The 12,833-nt window shown below is 28.4% G+C and overlaps 2 protein-coding genes and 1 long non-coding RNA gene across 3 annotated transcripts; 2 read left to right on the plus strand and 1 right to left on the minus strand.

Moving 5' to 3' along the window:
* The first annotated feature begins 3,204 nt into the window (after positions 1 to 3,204).
* On the plus strand, positions 3,205 to 4,029 carry LOC137828486 (uncharacterized). The gene has a single exon (XM_068635095.2). It carries the CDS (start codon positions 3,293 to 3,295, stop codon positions 3,800 to 3,802), a length of 510 nt encoding a protein of 169 aa, XP_068491196.1. The 5' UTR covers positions 3,205 to 3,292; the 3' UTR covers positions 3,803 to 4,029.
* Positions 4,030 to 6,063: 2,034 nt separating this feature from the next.
* Positions 6,064 to 6,924, plus strand: LOC150025728 (uncharacterized). The gene is given in 3 exon segments (XM_090304310.1): positions 6,064 to 6,162; positions 6,720 to 6,829; positions 6,831 to 6,924. Coding segments are annotated over 3 exon segments (288 nt in total). The 3' UTR covers positions 6,910 to 6,924.
* Positions 6,925 to 9,828: 2,904 nt separating this feature from the next.
* LOC137828497 (uncharacterized) lies at positions 9,829 to 10,651 on the minus strand. The gene is made up of 2 exons (XR_011083897.2): positions 10,512 to 10,651; positions 9,829 to 10,034 (listed from the first exon to the last, which is right to left on the minus strand). It is a non-coding gene; the product is annotated as an uncharacterized LOC137828497 (long non-coding RNA).
* Positions 10,652 to 12,833: the final 2,182 nt, after the last annotated feature.

Here is a 12,833-nt window from a genome sequence, read left to right on the forward strand (position 1 = left end):
AAGTTTATAAATCAAATGCTGTACTCTGAACAAAATCAGAAAAGCTAGGAGAAATTTTCTATTTAAGAAAGATGTAACTTGTAACAGATTAGTTTGTCAATAAAACAATCACAACAAATTCATACATGTTCCATCAGCAAACTGTTCAAGCAATATGATTATACTGCAAGGATATATAAGACTTGACCATGTTACAGGAGAAGTTCTGCTTCAAAATAAGAAGTACAAAGCCAGTCAGAGAAGAGATTATGGAAGAGCAAAGAGAAGATGAGGCTAAAGTTTTTCCTCATTTATTCTGAAAACTCTAACTCCAAGCAAAATGTTCTCAAGTTTGGAGGGATATGGAAATAACAGAACAAAAATACACAGGAAAATGTTATATCTATTGAACCAAAGGTAATTAAACATCCAAAAATGCATCTGAATTATCAGAGATATCTTACAAAACCTTTAATAATCTGATTTAGTGGATCCGTAGATTCATGAACATAGACAACCAAAAAGCCTTTTTGAAGGGTATATTTACTTTGTAAAGATGTTGATGATTTTACTTACAGAATACATATGTTTGTCCCTTACCTACCAGTTTATGCTTCTCCAGCTTAGAACTTACAGAGTGAACACATGCAGAGTTCTGGAACTTGAAATAATGTTTTCGGCTTACAAATCCAATGTATTTCCAAACTCTTCAAGAAAAGAAAAACTAGACTTTAAAAATGTATAAAGATGACTGAAATCAGTGCCAATTCACCAGCCATATTCCATTTATTACAGAAAGCTGCTAAAAAGATCCAAAATTGAAACATGTTGGGTTCATTTTTTTGTTTTGTTTTAATTACAGTTTAAGACACTTTTACTCTGCATTCATTTATGGATGAATCATGTATAATTTACAGTAGGTTACTGGCACTACCTCAACCAGAAATAACGATAGTCTTCATGTTAAAAGTAATAGTCAGTTATTTAAGTTTAACTTTACCTAACAACTTAACATTTAATCTTATTTTTTCTCTATTTTCATTTCCTCTAATTCTCTCCACCAAAACCAAAAGCATGCTTGTTTGCATGGATAAATTTTAGGGGTGAGTTTTTTTAATAGAATTTTTTTTATGACAAAATATGTTCTTTGAATATATAATTTTAAAATAGGTTAAAATGTATAAATTTAGGAGAGTAACTTGATTTCTTCACATTAAAAAAAATAAAATTTTACAAAAAAATTATTTAAATCTTTTTATATTTCTCTCTCTCTTAAATCTGTGTTTCTTCTCTTAAACATGATCTTAATTACAATATGGTCATTTTGACTTTAATTCTTAATTACAATATTATTACTTTAACTTTGATATAGAGATTGGACCAACATTGAACTAACACAACATTATTATTTTTTAGACTCATGTAAAATTCTAACCTTAAATCTTATATCCTAAAGTCATAAAATATTATCAATTTGAAATTAAAGTTAGTTTTTGTCATTTTTCAATCATCATCATCAAAGTTATTTTGCTGATAAAAAAAAATCATCAAAGTTATTTTTATGTTGATGCAAATTAGTATTATTTCTTAATTGATGTTATTAGGAAGGGTTCTTTTGTCAATATAAGTGTTGTCTTTTGGCTTATGTCAAACAAGATTATTTTTAGTTGATGTAACTCTAAATTAGTTGATACAATTTTATTTTTTATCTAAACAAAATATTTAACAATTAAATAATTTAAATTAATATATTTAATTTTTCTAAAAATGATAAAAAAAATAATTTTAAACAAAAATTTAATTATTTGGACTGACATGTATTGATGGTAATGTGATGTGTTTTGTTTGTGATGGGCATTGAGTTGTTGACTAACTAACCATAACGAAAAACCTGTCTTCTAATTGAAATTGCTTCGCAATTGCACTGCTGTTAACTAACTCACTCATTCATTACAAAACACAAACATAATTAACTTCAAATCTGTTTTTTTGGACTCATGTGTCGCTAATTTGATTCGATGCAACTCTCATCAACCCTAATCCTCAATAAAATCAATCTTGAAAAGACAAATAAATTTATTAGACAAAATCTAACCTTCTTTTTAGTCTTAATATCAAAACATTAATTATCACGCGTACAATATTCAAGTAATGAAGAAGAAAAAAAAAAGGAGTCTGAAAATTCCACACTATATGAAATTCTTTCACACTTGTTATGCTTCTTATCTTTATAAAAAAAAAAATGTCGGCATATAGTTACTGGCCTTTTCCTATCATTTTTAGTATCTTTATTTATTATATTATATTATATATATATATATGTCATAATTGGGTAACAGTAAAATTGTTATGAATTAAAGAGCCGTCTTTTGGACACTCAATGAGTTATTCTTTTTTTTTAAATGTGAGAGATAGGAAAATATATATATATATATATATATATATATATATATATATATATATATATATATATACTACTTTCTTAAATTGTATAAAAAAATGTCTCGAAAGTCACGCAGTTACGATATTTGACTGATTTACAGTGTAAACACATTTATTCTGCCAGTGAATATAGATTCTTCTTTATAGAATACAAGTTAAACTCCCTTTATATTCTTTTAAAAATGAATCATTCAACATTTCATGTTATTTGTATACTATTCGAAATATAAGTAAATAATTATTGTTTCAATATAAAGACCACAGATTGAGTAATAAAAGGAATTTTTTTCCAAATAATATAATTCTATTTGATATTTCTTGAAATATTTTTTTTTTCATAATTCAACAAGTGATACATATAGATATAGAGCAGGATTTTAGTAGAAACTGATATGATTGAAGTATACATAACAATATAAAACTTGAATTTTTTTTTTCTAATTTCAATGAAATAAAATTAGAAAATTGTAAGGAAAAAACAGAGAAAAGGAGAAGAAATTTGGTAGAAGAAGAGAGAGGTGGGTCCATGTGAAAATCTTATGTCTTATAAGTGACAGCCATAAAGTTAAAGTATTATTATATATCTACCAATTTGGTTAACACCAAACACTGCATCTCTTCCTTCTCACTCCTTTCTTTCAACCCAACGCGCATTCTGAAGTCTTTTCCAGCCAACACGCGCACGATGTAATTCACAACAACGTGAATATTTCAGAGTAATAATAATAATACTTTTAGGATGTTTTTTCTTTGACTTTTCTCCCTCTCTCTATATATATCCCACACCACACCTTCAAACCCACCCACAAAACAAACCCTCATTCTTCGATTCCTCCAACGTTAAAAACCTTCTCTTTCTCAGTTCCACGTCATGGGCAACTACGTTTCATGCACCTTGGCGCCTCCTTCGACCAAGGCCACCAGAGTCATCGTTCCCACCGGCGAAGTGAAGCAGTTCAAAGAGATTATCAAGGCTGCGGAACTCATGCTCGAACACCCCACTTACTTTCTCGTCAATTCTCGCTCTCTTCACATTGGTCGAAGGTTTTCTGCTCTTGCTGCCGACGAAGAGTTGGAGTTCGGGAACGTCTACATCTTTTTCCCAATGAGGAGACTGAAATCCCTTGTCACCGCCGCTGACATGGCGGTGCTTTACTTGGCTGCCAGCTCCGCCGTCAAGAGACTGTCCGGAGGAAAGACGCGTGTTCTCCCGCACAGCGGCGGCGGTGAAGGACAGCAAGAGGAAAAAACCTCAGATGTTGAGATTCCGAGGTTGAGTTTGGAAGGAGTGGATTCAGGGTTTCAGTATAGGTTGAACTATTGTAGGTCAAGAAAACCTGTGTTGGAAACTATAACAGAGGAACCAGCTAGGTTAAGGTGATTGGTGAAACCGTTATGCATCACTGTTTTTTTTTAACTAGAAGATTATTCAACACTTTGAAAAGAAAAAATTAGGTGAGGTGGAGCAACCATAGCACAAGTTTGTACAAAATATTCATATAGGAAGAACAAGAACAAGTTTGCGTGTGATACTTTTGACTGTTCATTTGTTTTTTTTGTTACGATGAATGAATTCAGATTAATTTAATGGGGAGTGATATTTGGTGATTTTGTATCTAATTTGAGTTTTTGTTTTTGTTATAAAATATTGAAGCGAGTGGAAGATAGTGTTTGAACTGTGAAATGTTCCACCATTTGTCCACTTGTGACTAACGCGTGGACTGGCTGGTTGGGTCTGTGAATGTAATGAATCGGGTAACAATAATGGCCAAACTCAAAACGACTACGTTTCTACTATCTTCTGGAAATCTCTTTGTCCCTTTTCAAAAAATCTTTTATTAACACGTGTTATGAATTGGAATTTTCTAAGTGTAACTTGGACGGTCTACGGCCGAGATGTTAGCCGAGAGATGACAAGAAAACAGAAAAGTTAACCAAAAAATAAAAATTAAATAAATAAATAGTTACTATAGTAAATTTCATTTAATGGGCTAAAAACATAAATGGTATGTTTAAAAAATCAGGTGCAAAAAGTAAAAGTTCATGAATTTTAAGTCCAATAAGAAAATTTTATAAATAGGTGATCAACCCAAGATGTAAGTAGAGTGAATTTATCTGATAATTAACTAGTACCAATTCTGACTTTGCATTTGAGTATCTTTCAGATACACACTCATCCGTGAAAGGAGACCAAGAACCGAGAGATCCAGTTGACCTAACCCAGAGAAGTAAGAATCTACAAATCATATATAAGTTTAAGCCGAAAGTCCAAACCAAGAGATCAAACCGAGAAAAAAGACTGAAAAGTCAACAGTCTCACCGAGAAGTCAACCATCTCAATTTTATTTTTTTTACAATAACACAACTTATTATACACTTTTTTTTTTTACCGTAACTATAATTTGTAGGCGATTCCTTCTTAGTCTCTCAGAAAAAGGTTTAGGTGTCCCATGTGTCATTAGTGACTTCCAAAATAAAAATTAGAATCTTGTTTTCTTCTGCAATTTCTTAATTTAAATTCCAAGATATCCTCATTTCCTTTTTTTTATCCACCCTAACAACTATTTGAAAATTATTCCTCTTGAGGCATAAAAGAGGGATTGGGTAGAAGATAGGTGAACCTCACTCTGGGGTTGAAAAAATTGAAAAGATTGACTTGAGGGTGAGCAATGAATCAATCTCTTATGAAATTGGGGATACAACAAACATTGTGACAGTGAAAAAGAAAGAGAGATAATTATTTGAGGGATCAAATGGCTTCCCATAGGACAAAGAGATGAGTGTGTTTTAGGATTTGTCATTTAATGTGAAGTACTTGCTTATACATATAAGTATTTGAAGTATCTGAGGAACGACAGAAACTGCCATATGGAAGACATTTTTGAGATGACAATTGCGTTTGTTTATGTGAAATGACATGTCTGCTTGTCTTTCTTATGATGAAGTCATTAATTGGCTAAAGAAATGCAACTGAGAGTTCATTGTCTTTGTTTACCGAACTAGGAAAAGAAGGTTGAAGGTGTCACTTGGAAAGTGCTAATAGAATTAATATTATTTTTTTGCGGTAGTTGAAGGTGTTGAACTGAGTAACAGAGGAAACATTAGTGATTTAGAACGTGAAAGTGATGCACTGGAAGATAATATATATGTAGCAGAGATAAGGAGAGTTTAAAAGTGTTTTTTATTGGGTTGAGACCTAAAGAATTATTGAAACTGTTATTTTTCTTCTTTGGTCGGTCGGTCGAATTGTCTTTCAATTCCACTTCTTACAAGCTTCTTCCTCTCCTGTTTCACTCCTCGACATTCACGTAGTCGCAACTTGGATGTGATAGTACCTACAGAAGGCACTTCGACGCTCAAGTCATATTATGCATTCGACACTCGATATTCTGAGTACTGTGTAATAACGTACCTTGTTATTGAAATATGTATTATTTATATTATTTTGATGGATCTTTCTTATTGAGCCAGATTAGGAAGTTGGATCATGTTTAGAAATGTATTACTTAACTTTTGATTGTTGATTAGTCTCACTAACTCTGCTTAAGCATAATTGGATTTGTGTTGTCGATCGACATAATAACTAGGTCCAAAACATGATCTCGGTAGTGCGAACTCTAAAAAAAAAAAAGTTATATGGACATGTGTGTTGCAGATATATTAAGGATGAATTTTGCAGATATATCAGACTGTTATGGATATGGTCTTCTTGCGGATGAAACAAGTGCTTCATATAAATTGGTTTTGAAAACATTTTTGGATGCAATGTGGAATAAATATCTTGTGTGAGTAGTCACAGATGGAGATATTGTTACGAAGGATGCAAAAAGCAATTGTTTCAATTAGTCGTTATCGACTTTGTGCATGACATCTTTAGAAGAATGTTTGTGAGAATGTGAAAACCCAATTTTTTTTATCTCAAAATGGCTATGTACAGTATTTTTGCAAGAACGTCATTAGGAAACACAATATTAAAAGCAACTAATCGGGATAAATGACTCACCAAATTAATAAAAATATGCAAGAATATTCCATATTGTTCAAATTATTTTTTTTATTTAAATCTCTAAAGTCCAACTTTCCACTACAACTTAATAAAATTATTTTTAAAATTATTTATTAAATTAATATTAATTTTTTTCAATTTTTAAAATATTTTTAATTAAGTTACTATAACAATTAATTATTTATTTTTTAAAAATTAATTTCTATTTTATAATTTTCATGATAAAACGAGATTGCATTTCACACTTTAAAGATTTTAAAAATCTTCTACTTTCAGAGAGTGAGTGGTAAAGGGTGGCGGAGGGGGTGGCAAAGGTGGCGGTGGTGGTGCAAAAGGTGGCGGTGGTGGTGGTTCAGGAAGATATATGAAAGCCCCTGGTGGTGATGGAGGTTACATCTCAAGAGAATCCTCAGGCATACTTCAGTGGTCTGCATGGTGCACCAAATGCAAACAAATACTTTTATTTTATCAAGTTGCCATAAACATGTAACTCTTGTGCTGTCACTTTTATCACTACAAATAAAAGCACCTATTATATAATGTTACTAGTTATTTGAGTTTTAATGTTAACAACTGAGTTTGCTTAAACTGCTTTAATTTAAAACAAAATTCTAAATCTAATAATATTGTAAACATATCAATAATATTCAATGCTGATAAAAAAAATTCATAATAAAAAAAATCTAATAAATTAATATTTTATTAAAAAAAAATATGTGTTATATTATTTATTAATGATGTCATTATTTTTATTTTATTACTTTAAGTTAACCATGTATATAAAAGTATTAACCTTTGTGATTTTTCGGACTATTTATGTAGATATATTTAGATACATTAATTTAAAAAAAAATATTTTGCAGTAGACACCTAAAGAATTTGAGAATCCCAGTTGTTAGGATAAGTTTTTGTAGTGGACATGACATCTGGCATTTGGGTGACTTTTCCTTACGTGGCTGCCTCATCAATCAATTCGCAAATAATTGCAGTTATTCAACAAGGATCTTACCTTAAACCTTAGTAATATATCACACCATATTTTTTAATATTTTTTATTAAATTTATTTGTTAGGAGACATTAAATATCAATAAACCTAAGAATCAAGTCCTATGTAACATATCTACTATAATAAAACAAATAGTTTAGTAAATATAAAGCTATTTAAACGTTATATTTTTATTAGAGTACCTTAAATTTGTTTAGTTTTTTATGAGTTAAGAAACATTATTTATAGTAAATACACGTTATTCAATATGATCAACTACAACAATAAATAACAAGTAAAAAAATAACTTATAAATCAAGTAACCTTTTTATAAATTATTGGATCACATTCAGTTAAATTTGGATGATAATCCAATAAATAATATTAATTTATTAGTTTTACATCATATATTTTTAATTTACAGTACTTATTTGATTGTCGAAGAACATTTTACAAATTTATTTTTGATTAAACGCTAAAAAATTAAATAATTAAAAAGTTGAAATATGAAAGAGTGAGAAAACCGAAAACTAAATATATATATATATATATATATATATATATATATATTTCAGCAGTAATGATTGTTTAATAGAATTAACTTAATTGAGAAATGTGATTAAAGATGGTCCATGAACACTAAAGGATTTTATAATTGTAATTAGTGGAGGGCAGATTGGTGATTAAGGTGTGATTAAGGTGTGATTAAGGAAAAAGATGAAGAGTTGATGAGTGAAATGAAGGAATTATGGTTGGCAAAGTGTTGATAAGTGATAAGCCAAAAATGAGATGTACCCACCTTTGCTGGCAGATACCCCACACCCAATCTTATCATGCCAAATATTCAATTACTTTTATATATTCAATTACTCACTTCAACATGCTTTACTTCTTCTAAATTAAATATACTTAAAACTTATCTCTATTCATCTCTATATCCTAAAACTTTACCTCATAACAATTAAGAATAATATTTATAAAATATATACATCTACAAACTAAAATAGACGGTTTTTTCTTTTGTACAGATAGATTAAATAAATAATTAGATATTATTATTAGAAAATTGTTAAATAATTAATTATTATATTGACTAAATTATATATTATTTTAGAGATTAAAAATATTATTAGTATTTAAATTAGTTTATATTATTTTTAATAATTTTTAAATTGATATCTAATTAGTTATTAATATTTTAACTATTAATTATTTAAATTTTAAAATTAATAATTAAAATATTTGTAAGTTAATTAAATATTAATTTAGACTGTATTATAATTTATGACCAACAATCTACTAATATATTTTTCACTTTTAAATATTTTAAAATGTTTTTTTTCTACATAATGAATTAATATGTTAATATCTTGCATATTGTTAATAAGATGGGTAACTTCATGTATTTTTTTATAAATAACATGCACAATTCACAAAGCAAAGCAAAACACATAGTTTGGTAAGAATTAATGAACCAAGATTTAGCACTATCTAATCCTGTCATGATTATGCAGACTGCTACTTGTACAGACAGCACCTAATTAGCACCTCATATTTTTAATTACTTATTTACTTCAATTTTTTAAAAGGAAATTTGCATAAATGTGTTACTTGAAACAAATATGTAAAAACAATAACAAAATTTATTGTTCCACAAAACATGTATAGGCTAGTTTTGTCACTTGACATAAAGTTATAAATAGTTCGTGTTAATTGTATACTATTATATATATATATATTGATTAATTAAATATTCAACCTACTTATTTAAGTTCAAGAATGTTAGATTTGTTTATATGATAAGTTTACCTACTTTTATAGAACAGATTTTATGAATAACTCCTGTAAATATACACTTACATAATGATAAAAAAAATATAAGCTTTGAATAACTTAGTATATTATTCATAATTTTTTACCTTGTCTTTTAATATGAATATTGAATGAATCTAAAGTAGTCATTATATTTCTTAAAATCCAAAATGTTTAGCTTTTATCTTTTAACTTGTTTATTCTCAAATCTCAATTCCTTTTATCTCATTTGCAGCCAAAAAAATCTCAATATCTTCAACAAGTTATTATGAGAAAAATCTTATTAAAAACAATAATCAAACTCTCCAACAAAAAAGTCATCTACTGGTTATATCATTCCAAAAGAAAATCTCAATCTTGCTATCTTCTTAAATAGAGAAAAAGTTTTCTTAGTAACAAAATTTATATATAGAATATCTCAAAGTATTGTACAAATCCTTTATGAGCAGAAAAACCTTCTTCAAACAGCATATATTGCATCAGTTATCGGTTTTATATCAACACTTATATGTGATTTTACCCCTAAATCCAACTAAGAAGATTCTATTCACAAAGATATCATATGCACATAAGAAAGAGGGAGAGAAGGAAAATACTAAGAGAACCAACAAGAAAGACAAGACCAATTGCACTACATGCCAAACCTATAATCTCAGCAGATTGTGACATCATAGTATCTTTCTTGTAATTATGTTCATAACCATGCTTGTAATTCCACCCAACTCTGTGTATCAGCTCTCTCTTTTGCACTTGTTCAATTCTTTCCCTTAGGATTCTCAGGTTTGAATCAACAATGTTTGCTCGCTTCTCTGCCAACAAAAACAATAATACATGGTACAAAATTAATCAAAACACTGCATTACAGTACAATAATATTGTAACAACCATGATTTTGGGACAGTGAAAAGGCTGAAATCATATAGAAAGAATAGAAAGATGAGGATATTAGTTGAAAAGAACACAAACAACTAAAAGATCGTTTTGTTCAACTAAAGAAATTAAGCAGTGGTTGATGAGTACAAGAAAGTCATCTCTTGCAGTGCACCTGAATGTGTTTTTTATCATCAACAAACAATATATATAATATATACATAAGAATCATTATTTTAGGAGTAATCCAAATCATATAAAAACATCTGAGAAACATCTAAGAATCTTACAACACAACACCTTTCAATCAATTACTCAAAACTAGTCTTATCAAAAACCACAACCACAAAACAAGTTAGAGGAAAACAAGACTAAGACAAGTGAGAGGCACAGTGAATGTTCTTAATCTCTATTACCATTGTCACTAAACGTTTGGCATGTTATTTTGGGGTATTTGGTGGGTTTATGGCAGCTAAAAGAATGGTTTAAGGTGCAGAAAGATGATAGAGAGTAAGTCATGGTTGAATTGAGTTTCTCTTTTGGTACTTGTGATTTATAAAGGGCCATGTACCTGCCTCGAAAATAAACCTGATTAACACAATATTTAGTGAAAGTAGCCACATAGAATAACAATTTATTTGAAAATGTATGATTCTCTTTCAGCTACGAGCATGACGTGCCTTTGATTAAATACTAAAATAACAAATTAAGAAAGAAAAGAAGAAAGTAGCAGGACATGTGTGTTGTTGAGAGGACTTACACTTGGCAACATGTTGATGAATGTTTTGCATTATAGGCTAAGATCCTGCACAGAAACAGATCACTGAGATGAGATTTGATATATTTATATATATATGCAGCATCACATGAGTACTCATGTGTTTGATGCGTGCTACATGTCAATGTCGCTTTTGTTTTGGTACTGCAAATGCATATAATAAACTAATAACATGTCTAGGGCTTAATTATTTTATTTGTTTGTCATGTCAGTTCAAAATTTAAAAGTGTTCATTTATTGTGTTCTTTATTTGAAACTTTGATTCATAAGTGTCTAGTTGTCATAGTTCTCTCTTTCTCTTGAAAATGTATGTATCTCAAATGTTAGCATAATAAGGATATATTATTATTTTTTACTTCAATTTCTGTCCTTGGATATATATATATATATATATATATATATATATATATATGAAGGAAAAAATAAAATTAGTTATCTTGTTAATTGTATATACACTACTCAACGGTTGAACGGTGATGAACTGGTAGAAATATTATATCATGTAAGTGAGACAATTTCAACATTAATTATGGAATGAGGGAGATGTAAAATGTGTTACTTTTCTATGCTAGTTGTAGTTCTAACAAATAGAGAATGTGAGATTTTAAATAAAAGAATATTCATTTCTCAAAATCTAAAACACAGTAAATAAAGAAAAAAAATTATCTTCAAGAAAATTTGCGAGAAAGAGAAAAACAAAAGAGTAACATAAATATATCATAACAATAAACTAGAAATCCTAGTGAAGCTAGAAATATATTGTATTTCATGGTAGTTAGTTGAAATTAAATGTTATCCTAGTAGAATTATAAAAACAAATATTATGATATTGTAAATAATTTTTTAAATTAGATCTTATAAGTTTTTACTAGCTTAAAAAAAATTCACATTAAGATTTAATGTGATTATTATATTTTTCTCTATTTTTTTTTTTCAAATACCTATTTTGTATCACACCACAAAAGTAACAACTAGTTTTTACTTTTCCAACATACATTAACTTAGAAAATAATTATTTACAAAGTCATCATTTTATTTATTTTTAAATATTTTTTATTAACTGATCTCATTTTGATGATATAAAACTTGATTTTTTTTTATTAATGATAGCCATGATATACCGTAAAATTGTGTGTCGATTTATGTATGATAAAGGTTGTCATATCAATGCCCACTTTAGTCACATTAACATTATTCAAAACATTACCATTTTTAAAATATTTTCTAGAATATGCTTCTTTCCGAAATGAAGACAGTCACTAACATAAGTTTTTTCCATATTCCTTTTATTTTCAAATTTTCCTAAACCTAGGTCATCACTTATTCAACACAATAATAAAATAATGTTTTAAAAATGAACAATTAATGGAAGAGTAAAGCATGCAAATTATTTTGTCATGAAATGGATGGGATTTGAGAAAAAGAGAACAGTCCCAAAAACCAATATATATATATATATATATATATATATATAAATAAGTAAAAAGTGGTTTTAAATTTTTGAAATTCCTAAAGTTAAAAACTCATCTCCAAAAATATCCTTATTCTTTTATTCTAAATTCAACAGTTGAAAAATAGGAAACCCTTCTGCATGAAGTAAAATAACTGATATTTAAGTATTGAAACTCTTCAATATCTAAGAGATAAATGACATTTTTATTGAAATTTGGGCTATAGAAGATGTTATAAACTAATTAAGGTGCAAAATAGATATAAATAGATGATTGAAGTTCTTCAAGAGAAAATATTAACCTGCTACAAAATATTTTCGATCACAAGTATCTCTTTTGTTTGGGTGTTTTGCAAAATGATATGTGAAGAAGACCATACTAATGAATTATGAGTCAATTAGTAATTTATCAATAAATTTGTGATTTTTTTTATTATATTCAAAGTGAGATTCACACTCATACTTAAATTCTTAATCTATATTAGTTTGTTTGTTTTTTTAATCGAAAGG

The sequence above is a fragment of the Phaseolus vulgaris genome, chromosome 7 (assembly GCF_051622355.1).
Source record: "Phaseolus vulgaris cultivar YP4 chromosome 7, ASM5162235v1, whole genome shotgun sequence".
In the NCBI taxonomy this organism is placed as follows: Eukaryota; Viridiplantae; Streptophyta; class Magnoliopsida; order Fabales; family Fabaceae; genus Phaseolus; species Phaseolus vulgaris.